Source organism: Erpetoichthys calabaricus, chromosome 14, assembly GCF_900747795.2.
Source record: "Erpetoichthys calabaricus chromosome 14, fErpCal1.3, whole genome shotgun sequence".
In the NCBI taxonomy this organism is placed as follows: Eukaryota; Metazoa; Chordata; class Cladistia; order Polypteriformes; family Polypteridae; genus Erpetoichthys; species Erpetoichthys calabaricus.
In genome coordinates, this window is record NC_041407.2 from 75151286 (window position 1) to 75172562 (window position 21277).

The window sequence follows — 21277 nt, forward strand, 5'->3', positions numbered from 1 at the left end:
CATTTCAACTTAACCATTAACGTTAAATATTTGTTTTATTATAGAAAATTGCTTCTTCATCTCCCATCTTAAATTGTGATGAGTTTGCAAGTAGCTTTATTTCCCATTATTTTGCACCACATACACAAATCCTGAATAGTCCAAAGGCCTGGGACAACATGATTCCACATTAACTGTAGTGATTATAATTTCCAGCTGTTTTCTTAGAATTTTGTAATTGTTAATGTCACAGAAGGTGGTATTCAGAGTCAGTTTCAGTAATGTACATCTCTCTTGCACGTTAGTGATGCGCAGCTCATCACTTTAAAAAAAGTGAAATCCTTCACCAGCTTCTGAAGTGAACTTGAAGCTCACTTTTTCTGACATATAATTCCTAATTCAATATTGAAGTAATTTTCTACTGCTTGTAAACTTTTAGCACGTAATTATTTCTAATATAACCCTTGTTAACCATGAAGCAAAAACAGTAATTCCCAGCATTGGTCTTAAGGCAAAAGCAAGTGCTTGATGGATTTCCAAATTTTCAAAAAAGTGTGCCAGGGCAAATGACCACACTTGATCGTGTTGGGGGTAATTTAGAGTCTCCAGGCAAACTAACTGAAACATCTTTGGGTTATGGAAGAAAAACCCATGCAGACATGGGGGGGTTTGGTACTTGTAAATTCCACAAAGGCATTTGGAAATGTCAGGTTGCAATGCTAACTAGTATGCCATCATACCCCAGTAACCCCACACATATGTGGAAATAATGAGCAGATGTGTATATACAGTATAAACTGTTTTAGAATTTTCCTTTTTAGGCAGCTCAATATTAAAAATAAATATCAATGGATGAATAGGTTATGTTTAATGTGGGCTGGTAAAAAAAACATTTTTTTCAGTGTACGTAGAGTCCAGAGAAAATAAATGTCTAGGTGTTGTAGTGATTAGGAAACAACAGGATTGTTTCCACTCCCCTCCTCCAACAATCTATTGTGTACTACAGAGCAGGGCAATGGCGATCATTTGGACAAACTATGACTTCCATCCCATTCAGATTCCGAGAGAAAAATTCAATCAAAATGGTAATCATGCCAAGTGCCATCACAGGACACCAGAAAAAAGATGAGAAAAATGTACTAATGCCATTGATGTGCTAAAATAATGCCCAGATAAGCAACACAGACAGTTGAATAATTCCATGTTTTGGGGCTGTAATACAGTAGTAAGTTCTGCAGTTATTCTGTTTATCCTGAAACTTTGAAGATAATCCTCTGATTGCAGTGTATGCTGCTCTGAAGTATGGGCATTAATGAATTTGTAATGTCTGACAATCAGTCCAAACATAAGTAAAAGTCCAGCTGTTCTAGAAAATGTGTGTCCATTTTAATTACGCTAGAGGATGTAGATAATGAAAGCAACCTACTACAATACACTACTGCTCAAATGTTTTAGAACACCTCAGTTTTTATTGAAATGCATGCAGTTCAATGCCTTAGTGTATCATGAAATTGAGTCATAGAACAAATAAACAATGGCAAATAAAAAAACCCCAAGGAATCATTAAGTGTACAAAATTGTATTAAATTTTTTAATCAAATTTTTGATTCATTGAAGTAGCCACATTTTGCTGATACAACAGCCAAACACACACATGGCATTTTTTCTATAAGGGAAATCAAATATTGGTGAGAAAGATCTTCCCAACACTGTTGCAGACGTTCCAACAAATGTGTTGCATTTGTAGGTTGCTTTCTTCTCATCCTTCTGTCCACTTCATCCCAAACTAACTTAATGGAGTTTAAGTCTGGAGACTGTGCTTTTCATGTTTTGAAGTGTACCTTCTTGTTCTCTCCTTTTAATGTAGTTTAGTCACAGCTTGGAGGGATGTTTTGGGTCATTGTCTGCAGCATGAAACCCTAACCTACTAGACACAGACCAGAAGGTATTGCATGGTGCTGCAAAATGCTGTGGTAACCCTTTTGATTCAAAATGCCAGATACTCCATGCAAGCCACCAACTCTGCCTCCAGCAAAAGAAACCCAGACCATCACACTTCCTCCTTTATGTTTGACAGTTGATGTCACACACTGAAGAACTATCCTTTCACCAACTCTTTGGCATACAAACACCCTGTGTGATGAACTAAAGATTTCAAATTTTGATTAATCAGTCCATAAGACTTTCTTCCAGTCTTCAGTAGTCCACAGCCAGGATTTCATGGCCTAGGCAGGCCTCACATGCTTTAAAGAATGGCTTTCTTACTGCTGCCAACCCTGTCAAACCTGCAGCACAAAGTCTACTTTGCTTTGCTTGACCACTGATAAGCTCTGCTTGAAGCTGCTCTGCTGTGAGGTGCCTATCACGCAGACTGCTGAGCCTCAGAAACTTGTCTTCTGATTGAGTTGAGACTTTGGATTCTCTTCTTATTGGAGTTTCTTCCGGTTTCCAATTGTCATTGGATTTATGTAGGACACCGTATTCACTGACACTTTGATTTTTTTTTTTGCAATTTCTCTAAATGAAAGGCCTACTCTTCTAAGGGTAATAATGCTCTGTCTTATTTCATTTTTTAATTGCTGTTTCCTTACCGTTATCACTAGAATTTACAACTTTCTTCAGTGTAATACTGTCCAAGTAGTACTTCAGAGGATGTAGTAACAGTCTGTTCCAACTAATTATGGTGTTTTTAAGTAATCAACAGAAGTTGGGACACCTGTGCCAATTGTTTGCTTCAACTTGCAAGGCTAAATTTATTTTAATTACTGCAGAACATCTGTAGGTTGTAACCTATTAGTTATTCCCTGAAAAAGGCCCATATGAAATAGTCTGAAAAAAACTAAACTTTAAATTTAAACCTCTGGCAGTTTACTGCTTACCTTTTCACCATTTTAGGTACATTTCAACTGATTAAATTTGAGGAAAAACTGGAAAGCCTGAGGCGTTGTGAAACTTTTGACTGGTAGTGTATATGTGAATTTATTACCAATAAAACAGCGCCTTGTCTGCTGGTGGGATTTTAGATGTTTAAGTGACCTTTGAAGATTGTATATGTGTGCTGTTCCTAACATGTGAGTGTGAGTAGCAGAAATAAATACTAACCATGAGAAATTACACTTGTGTGGCTCAGAAAATAAAAACATTCCTCCAGCCATCTCATTTCATAATATGGAGAATCTAAACTTCGGGAGCATTTAGCAACCAAGATAAAAGGACACATATACAAGATGGTAGTCAGAGTAGCAGTTCGGAACAGCTAGAAGAGAAGCTGAAAGAATGGACTTTCAAGAGATGAAAGTTGTGTGATGGATATGCAGGGTGAACAAATGGATTGAGTAAATTAATAGGTAAAAGTAGAAGAAGACTGAGAAAAGATTTCAGCGAGTTGAACCCGGAGACTAGAAAAAAACAATGTGCTAAGGAGAGTATTTGAAATGAGGTTGCCAGAAGGGAAAAAGAAAGAGAAAGCAAAAAATAGATGTAGTAGAGAAGGATATGCAGGTGACTGGGTCTAATATGGAGATGGCCTGGATTAGAAGGTGATGAAAAAGAGATTTGCCTCTACTTTGGGGACTACTGACAACAGAAACACTACAGGAAAAGAAAACACTTCTATTAATCTTGGCTTTCCAGTCCATGTATAGTTTACCAAGGACTTCACCCTGTTAAAAAATCTATCTGAACATTTATATAGCAATTGTTAATTGGAAATCCTATTAGCTGGCACTTGTAAGCTTTTCAAAACATGAGACATGTCTGTATAGTCAGGTGAAGTCATTTACTCAAACATCAGCAGAAGTGGCATATGAATTGAGTTTTTTTTCCCCAACTCCCCTGCTTAAAGCCACCCCTGTATACCATCCATTAGATGCATTCTCTTCATCCATTTGAGGATTGTGGAAACCAAAGTCTTATCGCAGCAGAGTAGGGTACAAGTCAGGAACCACACCTGGATGGATGAGTCACCAGACTGTAGCAGACATCATAAATGGAGTAACATCCCAACCAAGGTGAATGGTGCTCCCATAACCTGCTGAGAAGCACTTATGGATGAACAACATGGATGGATGTTCATCCCAGCAAGAAAGGCTCCTATGCCTTTTCCCAGTCAGTGACATAATGGATAGATGGGGCTCCCAAAGTCACGTGTTCCCCAGTCTACTGGGTGTCAGCATCCCTCCAACATAGCTTCCACTTGGAAACCTGCAGGGGCCCATAGCAGTTATAGTTCTGGAGAGCACTCCTGCCTTGGGGGCAACTAGAGGGGGCTTTTGGGAGGAGACTTCCCAGCTGTGAAGCTGTTCCAGCATATCCACAAGTGCTTCTTGGAGCCTAACAAGGTGGACTCCAACCACGGTGTAGAAACATCTCGACGATGATCAATAGAATGGGACTCATCTGAGCCAGGTTTCAAGTGTCATAGCCAAGGGTTTGAATACTTGTGCCAGTGTGACATTTCAGTATTTTTAATACATTTACAAAAATCTTTAGAATGCTGTTTTCACTTTGTCAGTCTGAACTAGTGAGTGTTGCTTGATGTTGGGAAAAATTAATTTAAATGATTTTAGCACAAGGTTGCAACAGAACGAAATGAAAAAAGTGAAGGGATATGAATACTTTTCTGAGTCCACCATTACAGCACAATAAACTGCCACCATGTCACCCATATTTTCTTGTCACTTATTATTGAGATACTCTTCCTCACGTGTTCAGTGGATTGTGCTTAATGAATTTCCTTATTTATAAGATTCTCTTCACACATGTTCTATTATGCTTTATACATCACATCTTTTGTTTTACTTCTTTTGTCTACTGTTTCCCGCTTTGTATTCCTTGGCGGTTTCTTCAACTGCCTCCATTTTTAGTGTACCCACACCCGCCCTGGTACAATGGCCACTTTTCATCAATCAGATGCAGCTTCTACAGCAATTGCATGTGTGAGTGTGTGCGTCTGTACTGTTTTCATTTTATTTAATATCTACTGAGAATAGATGTCAGGTGTCACATATGACCAAATAACTGTTCGTTATCTGTCAAAGCTTAATTAGATAGCCTATGAATTAATTTCCCTGGGTTCTGCTTAATGAATTATCAGCTTCGACAGCACACAATCATCCACCAGCCAAACAAGATGTTCAGTGTCAGCAATGTGACAAGCATGCCGGCTCTCTGTCACCGCTGACAGCAACAGCAATTTCTGTAACAAAACTAATTCCGTGCTGGCCTAGTTTCATTTATCAGTTTTGCATCCTGTGTCCCTTCATGCAGATGTATAGAAAATTGCAATACCTGGCAGGCAAATACTCAAGTCAGTCAGTAGATTGTTCCTAACTAGTAAACCTTACATGGACGAGGAAGAGCTTTATTTAAAGGGAATGAGAATAGGAAAAAAAAGATAAAATGCAGTACCTTAAGAGCAGAAGGTTATAAATAATGCAACACAGTTTCTGAACCACATCACATTTTGAAAAAGATCCCTTTTCAGACTTTATTTCACCTGACGCAATGTTATTTGAAGTCACTATTTTTTTTTATAGTCGTTAACATTTTATTTTAAAATAAGTATAATAACATCACAGGACCCCACTTATTCCAATACTCAGCTGCAGGCACCCAGAATTAGAACCTATCATGGAAGAACTGCATTCACACCTAGAAACCATCCTGGTATGGATGCCATTAGCCCAACTCACTCACTAATCTTATGAATGTAGGTGAAAACTTGAAAACAAATACATTGGTGTGATGCACATTAATATTAAGCATATTGATAATTGCCATGGGGTGGCACGGTGGCACAGTGGTAGTGCTGCTGTCTCACAGTTAGGAGACCCAGGTTCGCTTCCCGGCTCCTCCCTGCGTGGAGTTTGCATGTTCTCCCCGTGTCTGCGTGGGTTTCCTCCGGGTCCTCCGGTTTCCTCCCACAGTCCAAAGACATGCAGGTTAGGCGCATTGGCGATTCTAAATTGTCCCTAGTGTGTGCTTGGTGTGTGTATGTGTGCGCCCTGCGGTGGGCTGGTGCCCTGCCCGGGGTTTGTTTCCTGCCTTGCGCCCTGTGTTGGCTGGCATTGGCTCCAGCAGACCCCCGTGACCCTGTAGTTAGGATATAGCGGGTTGGAGGATGGATGGATAATTGCCATTTAAGATTTTTTTTAAGAAAGAAACCACTATCTTTAAGCAAGTCATTGTGAACCCCCCAAAGTTTTAGGAATGCTATTTCTGATAAGAACCTTTCTGGTAAGTGCTGTTTTGGGAGTGTAATTTGTAGTAGGTGGATTAGGAGCATTCATCTGTCTGTTTGTAACCGGTTTTGCTAGGGTGCTTTGTTTTAACTTAGTGCAGGGTATTGTATGAGCCATCCCCACCCACTGGGTAGGCCTTAAACTGACCATATTAGTCTGAGATGAAAGGGCACTCTAGCTGGAAGCAATGGTATGGTATTCAGTCAAAACAAAAACTCGTATGAAGAAGGTACTGGAGGAATGTAGTGTGGCTCATTAGGATTGCTCGTTTAAACAGGAGGGCTTTTCTGCAACATGACGTCTCATTGGTCCATGACTTGTGACAGAGACGGATATAAATTCAGCATCTCTACCTCTCAATCTCTCTATCTACCATTTTCCTTTCACAGACACAGCCAAGTCATCACTCAGTACATTCAAGAGCCATGCAAGACCAAAGAACACAGAGCTGCCTGGTAGCTGATTATCATGCTGTATTTTTATTTATTATTTTAATGCTCATTGTACTCTTCTTCCTTATAATTTGGGCATATTATCTGTAATGCATAGTTAAGCCTGTAACTTTCTCCTGCCTGCTCTTTTACTCCTCCAGGTTTACAGATATAAAAGGAAGGGAAAAGTGCAGAACTACAACATGGTAAGAGTGTGGGGTTTGAGATATTCTATTAAGGGCTACATAATAGAGTATAACGGGTAGAATAGTGTCACCCAAGGACCCAAACACGACAAAACAACAGGTCAACAAATTTTTCATTTCAGTTTCAAATGAACCCAGATATACACCCAAAAAGTACTTTGTGCTAATGAAAAAAAAATTCTTATTCAAATTAGACGTTTCATGTACATAAAGTGTAAAGATTTGTTTTACTATTTTTTTAGCTACAACTCAACATAAAAATTCAGGGAATGATTATACACAAAATGTGTAGTATGTATGGCATTTTCACTAAACTAGGGTAAATGTTAATAGCTTCATAACGGTAACAAAGTCTTCAGCCAGGCCTACAATGTTCTTGTTTATTTCACTTGCTGTTTGTAGCCAACTTCAGGGGCATCTCTTGTCACTGTCCAGCAGTAATCTGCAAGCATTGCACTTCTCCATTCCCCTTGGTATCTCCATTCCATTGCTGACATTTCTTGGTGTAAACGTTTCCAATGTTCACCCCTCATTCCACCACTGTTTTCAGCAAAGAAGTCCAAATGGAAGAAAGTGAATTTTCAAAGACATGCTGCACTCCAACTTGGGAGGGGGTAAAAGCAGCTTCTCAATGATGGCCTTGTAGTTGTGTGCTCTCATTTCCTAGGAAATTTACAGAGACTTGTTTAAAAGAATCCCAACACATGCTATTCCATACCATGGAGAATTATATTAAAGTGATCATCCTTGACAGATTCTCATATCTGGAGTCAAATGATATCCCCTTGCTTATTTTTGCTGCACTCAACCTTGGAAACTTTTCTCATAGGTTGCAGAAGACCTCTCCCCTCTCATATGATGTTCTCTGTGCCTCAGAAACCAGAGCTAAAATTAAATGTTCGTGATCTTGTTCATGTTCAGGGGGTCAAAACTGGGGAACTTTTGCTATTTTGGTCCAGGAAACATTTTGTCTGTTAACCAATGTTATGTTGGCTCAGACAGAGACTGAGCCAGGGTTCATACCCTGATCTCTGGAGCTATGCAGGAGCAGCACTAGCCACTTTACCACTATCCATCTATTTTTTCTAATCTGTTAATCCATTTTAGGAGAACGTGATTCACAATGTCACCCTATTTATAATTAACATAATATAACATTCTCAAACCCACTTAATCCAGTTAAGAGTTATGGGATGACTGAACACAAGGCCAGGCACAGTCCTGAACAGGTTGGTAGTCTCTGACAATGATTACCCTAACCAGCACATCTTTCCAGATGTAGCAATGAAAAACAGGCTAACTTTAAGAAAACACACAAGCAGACACAGGTAGAACATGGAAACTTCGCACAAACAACAACAGAGTTTGGGATGCTGGGTGTTTAACCACCATACTTCCCCATAATGAGCATATACTATAGGTAATTAACATATATGAGGGCGTGATGTGCTGCCTTTAAAAAATTATGTGTGTGGTGCCTTGCTCATATTTGTCTTCATGGTCTTTATATTTGCAATTCCCCTAGCATTAAAGTGTCTACTAAATAAATAACTGTAGCTGATATCAAGGTTTTTAAAGATCTAAGTGATGTCACCAAATGCATCAAAGAGAATTCTTCCAGCAAAACAGCAGATCTGTACATTGAGGATATCAAACAAAACATCAAAGGAAACATCACAAGTGCAGCCAGGCAATGCTGTTTTGCAAAATAGTGTGCAGTCTGAATTTAGAAGAAACTTAAGTTTTATTAAAGTCTTATCATGGTGTCTTGCTACTCTCTGTTTCAGGTCTTCACATGCAGAGGCTAACTGCAAACTTTGGGCTGCTGCATCAGTAACTGGCAGCTTATCCTGTTGCACTTATAGAAGCTCTTTTTGTTATGTTTTGGTCAGGGATCCCCCCTGCCTATGTTTAAACTCCTCTTTTTTGTCTTTTGTATTCATTTTTTACCCTTTAAATATTATAATTTATTTATATTCTTATGTGTTTACTTGTATTATTATGCATTTTTGTCATTTTCATTATTATTCAGTTTTTATATACGAGAGTATGATTACCCCTGTTCCTTGTGTTTTGTGGGTGGTTCCCCAGTAGGCGGGGCCACCTGTCAATCGCTTTTATTAGACTGCTTCCAGAAGAGAGAGAGAGAGAGAGGCTGGGAGCATTACCACACCTACCACATGACGCTCCCAGAAGGCTAATGGGAAATGCAGTACATTATATGTGCTTGGAGTTGGTGAGTTCTCTTCCTTATGATTTTTGTTAGTTTTTGGATTTTCTTGGTGACATTTTTTGGACTCTGTTTAAGGCTTTTGACCTCCATTTAATGTATGTGGACTTGGTTACTGTGGATTGCCTTTTTAGGCAATTTGTTTGTGCCTTTTTGGATCTTTCACATTTTTGTTCTTTATTTACTTTTTTTAAATACAACTTTAATTTATAAAGATTCTTTGTTTGCCATGTATATACAAGCTGAGAGTTTACACCTACCCTTGGTGGGGCTTTTGCTTTATTTTTATGATACTTTTAGATGTTTTGCAATCTCCCTATTTTTGGGCCTGCTCCAGCTGACAGCAGTAAGTAGTGCTACTTTTGGGGCCTGGCTGGACTAAGTGAGCCTCTACTGGGCAGACCAGTGAAGATTCTGGACTGCTTCTTGGCTGAGTTTTGAAGACCTCACATGTTTTGCTTTAGAGGAAATTCCAGTCACAACATCTTGGGCCCAATGAGAGTAGACAGGTTCCTGACTTCTAAACTGTGACTGTGATGGTGTCATATGACACGGCATGTCTATGTTCTGCTACCCCTTCATTACAGACTGCATGAGATGTTGGAACCACTGAATCTGTGGGGATCTGTGAAATCATTTAGGTAATAGAAGTTACAATTATTTAGTAGCTGCTGAGCTCTCCACCCCTGGGTGCCACTGATTTAACTGGCATGTAGAGTGGCTTCCTGGTCACCAGTGTAGCTTTTTTTTTGTTTCTTTATCACTCCTGGTTGGTCCACCCAATGTTCAGTGCCAGTTTTGCCTCTGTCAATCCACTCATCCACCAATCCATTCATTCATTTTCTAAACTTGCTTCTTCTTTTTTAAGGGGGTCTGAGAATATCCCAACAGCTTCGGGTTCCAGGCAGGTGTCATCTCAGGATAGATTACCAGTCTATTGCCGAATACATCTATGTACTGTGCACTGCCTCAGACTGTGGGTTTAGCAGTGCTGATTAACATAACATACATAACTGACAGAAAATCAGAACAGACACAAAGGGAATGTGCAAAATTCATAAAAGCAGTGATATCTATAGCAGCAATATATCTATTTTGTTATGTTTTATATTAAAAATTACTAACAGTATTTTTGCTTTACTTTCTGGGCAGTTTATACTAAAGCCAGCAAAAAGAAGTAACTGGAATTGCTCAAAATCTAATTAGCTCTGTGAATGAGGATAAGAAACAGTCACACCAAAGCATATTTAGAATAGCCTTTCTGATCCAAGAGATATAGACAGCACAGACATCCAGATAGGAATGGAACAAACGTTTTCTTCATTTATTTTCAGAATTATGATCAGAATGTTCTAAAATTCTTCGATGTTCTTTCATGACTTCAAGGTTTCTGCCCAGGAAATGACTGATGGCAAAATTAAAAGCATCTTATTAACAAACTGGTTAACCAGGGTCTAATCAGAGTCAAATCAAGCCTGAGATTGTTAACATGGTTAGCGCGCAAGAAAAAAAAGTGCAACTCTGACATCATCACACTAGATGGCAGCAAAACATAAAAAGAATCGTGAGACCCGCACTCTCCCTTTCTTAACCCTATAGGGGGCGTAGGTGTTTGCATTAAATCTGTCAGTTAATACGTCCTGCGTAGTTCACGTGCCCGATGCTGCAGGGATATGTTCCAATCTTCTTGGGGGCTTGGAAAAGGATTATTAGATGGGCATTGTCTGAATTTGGTATGAACATTAGTTACTTTTGGACAGAGGAGTTTGTGTGAGTGTGCCATGCGATGGAATGGTGGCCCGTCATTAATTCGGTAATATACAGAAAATGACTGGTCATTTTTAGACCATAGATAGATAGATAGATAGATAGATAGATAGATAGATAGATAGATAGATAGATAGATAGATAGATAGATATGAAAGGCACTATATAATAGATAGATAGATAGATAGATAACAACAACAACAACGTGTATAGCACATTTTCATACAAATAATGTAGCTCAGAGTGCTTTACATGATGAAGAAAAGAGAAAAAAAAAGACAAAGTAAGAATTAAAATAAGACAACACTAATTAACATAGAATAAGAGTAAGGTCCGATGGCCAGGGAGGACAGAAAAAAAAAAATCTGCAGGGGTTCCAGACCATGAGACCGCCCAGCCCACTCTGGGCAAGATAGATAGATAGATAGATAGATAGATAGATAGATAGATAGATAGATAGATAGATAGATAGATAGATAGATAGATAGATAGATAGATAGATAGATAGATAGATATGAAAGGCACAATATAATAGATAGATAGATAGATAGATAGATAGATAGATAGATAGATAGATAGATAGATAGATAGATAGATAGATAGATAGATAGATAGATAGATATGAAAGGCAGAGTATAATAGATAGATAGATAGATAGATAGATAGATAGATAGATAGATAGATAGATAGATAGATAGATAGATAGATAGATAGATAGATAGATAGATAGATAGATGCCTATTTGTCCTAAAGGAAAATTTAACGTTTAAAGAAGCTCAAGAACTATATCAATATTAGAGGAAACAACAGCAATAACCCCATCAAACACAAAAAACTACAGAAACGAAGAAAAAATATTTGTCTTGTCTAGTTAAGAGAGCAACCACAGGGAGGCGTTATTGCATTTAAGGTGTATTACCGTTGGTATAAAGGAGGCCACGTAGCGTTTTTGACACACTTCCGCTGAATAATTCGTTGACTAAAAGTACCTAATAATAATGTGTCAAGATGTGCAGTATCATTTATTACCGCAGTTAGTTTTGTCTTCTGCTCTACAACCTCCTGCAGGTCAATTGCGCTTCTCGTAGTAGCAATATCAAGTAAGTGGTTGCACAGATTTACGAGTCCATAAATCCAAATATTTTTTGCATATTTATATGAACAGCAGTGTGTGAAGCAGCTTATTCCTAGACCGGACACACTCACGCTCACACTCAAACTCAAACTACAATAGTTTATAGCTACATATTGTAACAATTCGGGTGGATGAGAGACGGTGGTATGAAATCAGCCCCTACATGCCAGACTAGTGATATGTGGTCCTAAAAACGACCGTTGGCTTCTTCAGCGGCCGCTTCCATCGGCTTCGCCCCTTTGCCCCCGATACATGCCAACTGCCCCCGCCTCACTTAGGTTATATTCAAACATCAGCATGTAAGTGCACATACGATCTGCGGCCACCCGAGGAACGTGGACCCCCACAGGTCCAGACCCAGGGACGCTTCACTATTCAATCAGACACGCCAAGTCTTTCGGACGTTTTAAATTAAAATATTTCAAATATCTCCTCCTTTTTAAGTAATGCTTTTCAACTAAACTGTCTGTGTCTCGATTCCTACGTTCTCCTTGTATCTGCAAGCCAATACGCCCCCCAGCCCTACCACCCACACACATGCATCATGTTGGTCTTAAGAAGACAAAATTCTCCCCGGGTTAGTTACTGCGCCCTGCCATAGACTTGCTGGCTGCTGTCTTCCGCCTGATGCTTCATCCTTTAGACGGAGAATCAGAATTATCGGATGTAGGCAAGAAACTGGTGGATAATTTTATCATGAACCATATTTTGGGGTACCAGAATTTAGAGTGGTGGCTCTGAGGTTAGGGATCTGCACTGACAACCGGAAGGTTGCTGGTTCGAATCCTGTAAATTACAAAACTGACTGTGCTCTGCTGGGCCCTTGAGCAAGGCCCTTAACCTGCAATTGCTGAGCGCTTTGAGTAGTGAGAAAAGCACTGTATAAATGCAAAGAATTATTATTATTAAAGTTTGTTAGATAAGAAATGGGATTGCCCTGTAGTAGGTGCTGATGCCTGACAGCTGCAGGCACCAAGGTTTCTTTCCCAACTTTGACACTGTTTATGTCAAGTTTGCATGTTCTTCCCTGTGTTCCAGCAGGACTTCTTCCAGTGCTTTAATCTAAAAAAAATTATGATAATAATAATAATAATGATGATGGATTGGCCTCTCTTCCAGATTTTTGTCCTCACTTTTCCCCGTAATGTCACAAAGACAGATTTTTTGGTTCCCAAAAAACTTTAATGAAAAGTAGGTTCAGAAGGTGGAAAGATGGAATGACTGATTAATTGACGTAATTGAAGGAAATGATATCCACAGGTAAATACAGTCAAAGGGGGCACAGGGTGGGCACAATATTTGAATGATGGGTGAGTCATGATAGTCAACATTTAATGTGAAGCACCTAACACTTAACACTATATTAAATTTTTGATGTCAAAATAAAAACTGGAAATAGGTTACTATACTGTGTTTATTTTCAACACATTTGCCATCATAATATCCAGGCTGCTACATTCTCCATGTTGTTTTAAATCTGATTCTTCTGTGTCTTGCACTGTAAGTTGGCTTCTTATCGTGTGCTCTATAAAGGCACTATACAAAAAACGTTTGATTCTTAGGGAGCTTTGTATGTTCTCCTGATGTGCAAGTAGGTGACCTCCAGTCTTCTCACCCATCCACTGTTGATTCCAGCTCTGTGGCACATACTGTTAGAATTGACTCCATCTTCTCGTGACCCCTTAATATGGTGATGGGTGAATGAACTGATGACTGAATGACTGACTGAGTCCATTGGGAGAGGCACTGCAGTGTATGACACCGGAGTTATAAAGCTTGCACACCCATATAGGACTGAAGCAGACCTGAATCCATGTGGCCTGCTTATGTGCGCTGTAAGTAAAGAATGACTCAGAGCCAAAGGTTTTATATCAAGCAGATAAAGATCTTCATTCAGTTCAGTTGAGTGAGAGGAGTGTCTGCGTGGGTGCTGGATATGAGTGTGCGCGTGTGACACAGGCCTTTTGTGGGCTGCCATTGCTCAGGCTTACGCTCGACCTTGACAGATGAATCAGACAGCAATAAAGTGAAGGCCTGCTAGTAAACCTGCACAATGTCTCCTTTGAATTCTTGCCCCAATCTCAGAAATATTTTACATGTATTCTGTTACATTATTACTTAACATTTACAGCTCCAAATGGAGTTACTAGAGTGCTAACAGGTGTTTGACCCCAGTGACTGAGGTATTTGACCAAAAGCCACAGGACTGCGGTTTTAAATCTTAGAGCTGACTCATTGTGTAGGTCGTGCGCAAGTCACTCGCCTACACTGAGACCATAACTGTGTTAGTCAGGCACAGTATGTGCAGGGCACTTTGCTGTTGCATTCATCTTGTAATTTGCTACTATATATAAAATGCAGATTCAATAGTCTCACATAGTCTATATCACTCTTCTGAAGTGAAAATATGATGGTTTAGAATGATGTGACTCAGGGCATTTTTCTAGCCTTGTTATACCTTTGATTTATCCTTCCATCCATTTTCTGAAGCTCTTTAGTCTATTACATCCCCACAGAGATTTTAAGCCTACCTTGGCAGTAATGGGTGCAAAGCCAAAATCAAACCCGGGTCAAATGCCAATCCATTGTAAAGAGTCTTCACACTTTAGTTTACATTCACCCATAAAAGGCACATTAAGAGGCAACATTTAAACGTGTAAACTTCACAGAGACAGTGGCCAGGCCAGGAGTTGAACCCTGATTTCAGGAGGCATGAGACAGTGCTGCTTACCTACATCATAAGGTAACTGCACAGTAAATCTCCAGGAATACTGAAACCCTTTCCACATTTAAAGTTTGTTTTAATTAAAACTACAGTATATACAGTATATTGTAAAAATTTCAGCTATCAATGTGGTTACTTCTGCATGGAGTTTGCATGTTCTCCTCATGCTTTTTGTTTTTGTTTTTTCTCCACGTTTCTGATGTTAGTGTTGGTGTGTTTGGGTGGGTGCACTTTGTGAAGCACCACCATCTCTACCAGGCAAGGCTATGCTGCTGCCTTTCACCTGTTACTGTTAGAATAAACACTGTTATTTGTGAAGAAGTGGGGATAGAAATGGAAGCACAAGTAGAATAAACAGTTATTATTATTGATGCATGGGTGGTAGAATATTACACTTTATTGACAATGCAATTGTCAATCCTTATTTACCTGACTTTTTGCAAAATGGAGTTTTGATGGTCCCCATAGCACTAACATTCAATTTCATATTAACGTATATCTAATTTAGTCTAATTATTCCCTAGGTATACATTACATTAAAGTACATAAAAGGTTATATTTCGTTCATACAAGAAATAACGCAACCTTACCTAAACGGTAACTTCATTTTCATGGCGGTGGTACTCTCACATCTCGTCGCTATAGTGCCAGTTTAAATGCACGCCCACACACACACACACACACACACACACACATATGTATATTAACTATACACACACACACACACACAAACACGTACACGGTACAGGATGGCATGGTGGCGCAGAAGTTAGCGATGCTGCCGAAGAGACTTTACATTCAGGGTTTGTAATCCCAGTTGTAATTCTCGCCAAAATACATTAATGTAACTGCACATTTACATATTCACAAAGTAAAAAAATGCTTAAATACAGGTTAAGGTGTAAATAAATTATTTAAAACAGAAAAATGTATGCAAATTTACAATTAAGCAGTGGTATAGTGACCAAAATCATTTAATGGATTCACTGTACAGTAATATTTTATGAATAATTGTATTGCCACAAAATCACAATGTTGTACTATAGTACTGAAAATTTTGTAAAACTATTATAATAAAAAATACCACTTTTATGTTGTTGTTTTCTTCTAAAGTTTCTGATGCATCTCAATTGATTTTTTCGTATATTTTACCAGTCCTAACCACTTTTCTGTATTTTAATGACCGGGTCTGCAAACGGCGGTGTAGTTACTGATGCATTAACTGATGTAACAGTTTGGCTGTTTTGAGGATTAAATGATTGGCGGCTCAGCCCCTTATCTTAATGTTTTGTTTGCCCCAGTGTCTCGTGTGCTCGAGTTATTCCCACACAGCCCCACAGATGTTCATGGCAGGTGCTGTCGGCGCGTGTGTCCCCAATCAATGAAATCCTCTCCCCATCCTGAATTTCTTTGGTTTGTGTTTTTACAAATCTAAAAGGAGTGGAAAATACATAAGCTCTAGCCTGAAATGGAAAAGTTAAAAATATATAGAGAGAGAATCTAAAGTCATTTCTATGGTTTGTTTAACCAGTTATTGCTTTGTCCCGAGGGCAAACGATTTACTGAATTTAACGCTGTCAATTTAAAGGAAATACAGAAGAGGACTAATAGCCAAAACAGAATAACCCACCCATGTTCCAGCCCGCTGAATTCGAACACAGGGGTCTGCTGGAGCCAATCCCAGGCAACACAGGGCGCAAGGCAGGAACCAATCCCGGGCAGGGCGCCAACGCACCGCAGGACACACCAAGGCCAATTTAGAATCGCTAATCCAACTAACCTGCATGTCTTTGCACTGTGGGAGTAAACCGGAGCACCCGGAGGAAACCCACGCAGACACAGGGAGAACATGCAAACTCCACGCAGGGAGGACCCGGGAAGCGAACCCAGGTCTCCTAACTGCGAGGCAGCAGCGCTACCCACTGCGCCACCCAAACAAAAGCACCGACACTTTTATTAAAAGTTAACATAAAAAGTAAGACAGTGCGGGTGACGAAATGGTAGGGTGATGCAGCGGTTTGCAGCGCCCTGTGCCCCCTTTCATTGGTAACAAAATCTCAAACTCGTTCAAGTTAATTGTCAAATAGTGGTCCTGGTATGTGTCTGAGTGAGCCCTGAAATTGTTTCAGGTTGGCGCCCCTTCTCTTTTCAACTGTGTACAGGAAAAACGTGAGTTTCGTAAATGGACTGATTGATTAATAGGTTCAGGGAATAGTCAAAGAACGGAACTTGTGCGCATTTATATCCCGATATGACCCCGTCTGATTTGTTATTGAAAGTTTTAGGTTATATCCCGATAAAATGTGTATATTATATTCTTGGTGTTGAAACAAGAAATGATGGAATAGATGGGATAGATGAATGGATTAATGTGTTTGAAACATTCATTTTATTTACTCAGCTCAACCCTTCCTCTGAAATGGTCGCGCAGAGTTCCCAATTTATCCAACAAGGGGCATAAACACGCAATCTCCAAACGAACACTGACGAATCGGAATTAGATCCAATGTCCTTGGGAGTAAGAGATGGGACTAAAAGCCCACTTTCTTCCCTCCCTCCAGATTTCCATATGGTTAAACATGTTCTGAATGAACCCATAATGCAGACACAGAACACAGAATAAGAGCGCCACATTCGTGTTTCACCCATCTGTTTTAATCCACTCCAAACTAAACAAACATTGCAAACTTCAAGAAATTTTATTAAAAAAATATTTATTTTCTCGTGAACTTTTAAAAGAAAATAGACTTATTTTACACTTTAGGCTCCTCGTGTATACAAATAAAACACCACACAATCATAAGCTATACAGTATACAATTTATAGACCTGTCGATCCATTTTGCAAGTATTTCATTATAATGATGTCAACATTTTTTCTGTTTTAGAACTTTTAACGGGAGGTCTGGAAAAATCATATGTACAGTGAGTGGTGCTCAAATCTGGACTGTACAAGTTGCAGTCTTCTCTAATTTGCACAAGTACTTTTAACATGTGACTTATTCACCAATATTGATTGGTATTGCCTTTCAAATGTATTTTCCAGTGTGAAAAAAATAACTCACGGGCTCACCTCTTCGGTTTACAGGACAGCAGAATGTAAAGTGGCGGTCTTTAAGCGCCGGAGCAGCTACTCGTCTCCAAGGTGTGTGGTTAACTCAGAAAACTGACAAATGACACAGTAAATGTACTTGAACTGTAAATCTGTACAACTGTTTATACCTCTTTGGTTTGCTGTGGACGGACTCTCCTGCAGCTCCTCCGAGCCGGGGTAGAAAATATTATTTTATCTCACTCACAATTTCAGCCTCTCTGAGAAATTTAAACTGTCGGTTTTTTTTTATCTTTACCTCGGAAATATGTGCTCTGCAATAATGAAAACAGAAGGTGGAATTTGAGAAACACCAGAAAATATGGATGGAGGGGGAAGCGAAGTCTGTTCCGGCAAAATTAAATGCAAGGCAGGAGCCAGTCCTGGACGCGGCGTTACACTAAATAATATAATTTATCCTCCTGGTGCCATTTGAAACTCATCTTTTGCATCACTAATATGATAAATTGCAAGCATCATTTTACAATATGTACATTATGCACCTTAAGTTTAAAATGTTGTTAAAAGTGGATTGTAATTTAAAATGTGCAGTTCAGTAAGAATATTCGCCAGCCAAAATAGTTCGATTCTCCTAATTGTGTTCAGTTTAAACAGAGCTTGGGTTAAATATAGAATTCAGATGACTTGGTGAAATATTTATAAAATACCCCCTTCTCGATTTCCAGTCCTCTTTACTAAATATATAATACAAGCCTGAAAGAAGTGTCCCGTTTTACATATTCTAATAGAGCTGGATTGGAGTCCGGGTCTTCCTGCATCGCCTTAGCACCACGGAGCAGCGAGGCGGCCGCCTGCTTTACCGACTGCGCGCTCGTCCACGGAATGCAGGCGCGTAGACACCACAGTGCAGCTTTTCCAAATAGTCTTGTGTTAAATCCCACTTATCTGGCGAAAAGCATCTCAGCCAGTAAGTCAAGGAGGTCCGTCTGACCAATAACGGGACGAAAAAATAGTTCAGTGATGAACATGGGAGTGATAGTCTTCAACGTGGAAGCGATCAAAAGGATGCGAGCAAAACGTCCCGTGTCTTCGGGATGGAGAGGTGCGAGTACCTCGTGGAGGGCTCTCTGCGCCTCCTGTTGCAAGCTCTCGATGAACTGGGATGTCCTAAGTCCTGGAACGTCTGGAGAAAACGAGAGAAACGACAGACATCAATCCTTCAGCAATGCCCTGGCTATGTGTAGTGGAAACATACCTAACTTGCCAAAAAAGATGTTTAAACCACCTCTTGGCTAACCTGTTTTACACCAGTGGGTTCTATTTTAAATAAAAAATATTATGCCAATAGGTACGGACTTACCAGGATTAAAAAGAATAGTCCCCTTCAAATAAGCATATTCTTTGGGGCTGAGATCCAAGCTCCAGAGTTTATTCAGGCAAGATTTTAGCCGCTGTACTCCAACCAAAGTGGGCTGTGGCCTGTCAAAAGGTTCACTTGCTTCAGGGATCTGTCCGTCCAGAAGGATGCGTTTCAGCATGCTGGTAGCTGGGACATCTGTCACGTCGAAGTTCACACCCTCTTGAGCAAGCCCCAGAATGAAAAGTGGGGCCCAGCTGCTCTGCAAGAGAGCCAGCTGGTCCTTTATAGGAAGCTGGTGAAAAGATGGCAGGTTCTTCATGAAGCTGATTGTCTTTACCAGAATGTCAGAAGCCCCCTGACAGGTTTTCTCGGGGTTCTTCAGACGGACTGATCTCCTGACCTTGCAGTGGCAGTTTTGCTGCCCGACGCTATAATTGTTGTTAATTGTGTCTTTCTGGCTTAAAATGTTGTAAAGTATGGCATTTGAATGATGGCTTCCTTTTCTGAAGCACTCACATTGTTCATAGAACATTTCAAAGCAGGCCATGTTCCTTGTCTTACAAATTAAATATAAGCTGTGCTCTGGAAATACAAGTACTCAGTACCTGTCTTCAAGCATCTTTCTTCTATTTATACAGACTGTCTCCCACTCAGTAAAACAAGGCAACCTTGACCCGCCGACAAAAAAAAAAAAAATCTCTCATTGAAAAACAAAATGACCCTGGACTGCTTGGCTTGGGAGGCTTTGCTCCACGTGGAGCAGATAAGCTTTTCTCAATGAAGTCTGACAGTTTATTGGAGGGTGCTGCTGTCTTATCTGCATTACCTCAGTCATTAACCCAACCTGTACCAAGCTACCAAGGACTAAGGGTGTAATCAAACAGACAGAATAAAGAGGCAATCGTCTCTGGCTTGCACCTATTGAGCAGGAAATGGGCCAGAGCAAACATTGGAAATATTCTTATGAAAACGAAAGTGACCTTGTTTTTATGACGCAATCTAAAATTACTGTGCAGTACATATATACTTTGCGATATGGCTGGACCTGAATCTTTAAGAATTCTGTAGTTCAGTGTATTCCTAATACACACACACACACGCACACTTTAATTATAAAAAAAAGACTTATATAAAACAGCAACCATCAAGTTATTTTTTTTATTTTCACGGGGTCTCAAAGTAAAATTCACTGACCTGCAGGAAAGCAGCGATGTTCCGGTTTTCAGCCATGCCTAGTCACTACTCAATGACCAACTGCCATGTCATTGACACTTCTGTTCTCTGGTAGGCCTTTGTATAAAATGAAGTGCATGAGTAGCAAGTGATGGTCTGACTTGAGCTCTTTAATCTTAAATATTATTTTTTTGTGTTAGTTTGTATCTTGATTTAGACTGGCTTTAGTAAATTAACTTACCAGATAACGTTCCAGACTTAGGCTTTATCCACACTTCTATGTTTTTGTTTAAAAACGCAGACATTAGTTTACATTTTTGCCTCTCATTCACACTACCCTGGCATTTTCAACCCTCAAAAATAGCGAATTGTGAAAATTGTCTCCAGAGCTGTATACTTCTAGCAATACAGCCTGACCATTGTAATGTGGATGGGGAAAACGTACACTTTTAAATACGCTGACTCTTATCACACTCTGTGTTGGTTGGTGCTCATTTCGTGGCCTTTTCCTGACTGGATTCTGCTCATTACAACATTTCACAGAAGAAAACCATATTATAACATAGCAGGCATTAAAGAGTTGCTTTCCGTGGCGCTTGTTGTGCATGCTTACCTGTATGCATCTAAATTGTGTTTTGAACATTTTGAATGTTACATACTGTATGTGTGACATATAATTTAATGGTTACAACTGTTTTTTGGTTAAACCTGTGCTTGGTGCTGTTACCATCCCATCAAACATTTTTCCACTGATGGGCGTGTGCCCACTGTTGATAAACGTCTATGTCATACAGTATGTGTTTTCAGTCATTGTAATGTGGACAGATAAACTTTTGTAAATGATGTAAAAAAAGGTTGGAGTGGATGGAGATGGTTTTCCTTTAAAATGCTGTTTTAATAGGAAAACATAGCAGTGTGGACATAGCCCTAAACTGTATAATTGTTCTTGTTTTAATAAAATGTCTCTTTTATCAGTAC

At 39.5% G+C, this 21277-nt stretch overlaps 1 protein-coding gene across 1 annotated transcript; it reads right to left on the bottom strand.

Moving 5' to 3' along the window:
• Positions 1 to 17412: 17412 nt before the first annotated feature.
• Positions 17413 to 19764, bottom strand: LOC114665111 (nuclear receptor subfamily 0 group B member 2-like). Its single transcript, XM_028819508.2, has 2 exons — positions 19127 to 19764; positions 17413 to 18949 (listed from the first exon to the last, which is right to left on the bottom strand). The coding sequence occupies exons 1-2, from the start codon at positions 19671 to 19673 to the stop codon at positions 18708 to 18710; spliced, it is 789 nt and encodes a 262-aa protein (XP_028675341.1). The 5' UTR covers positions 19674 to 19764; the 3' UTR covers positions 17413 to 18707.
• Between the last annotated feature and the right edge of the window lie 1513 nt (positions 19765 to 21277).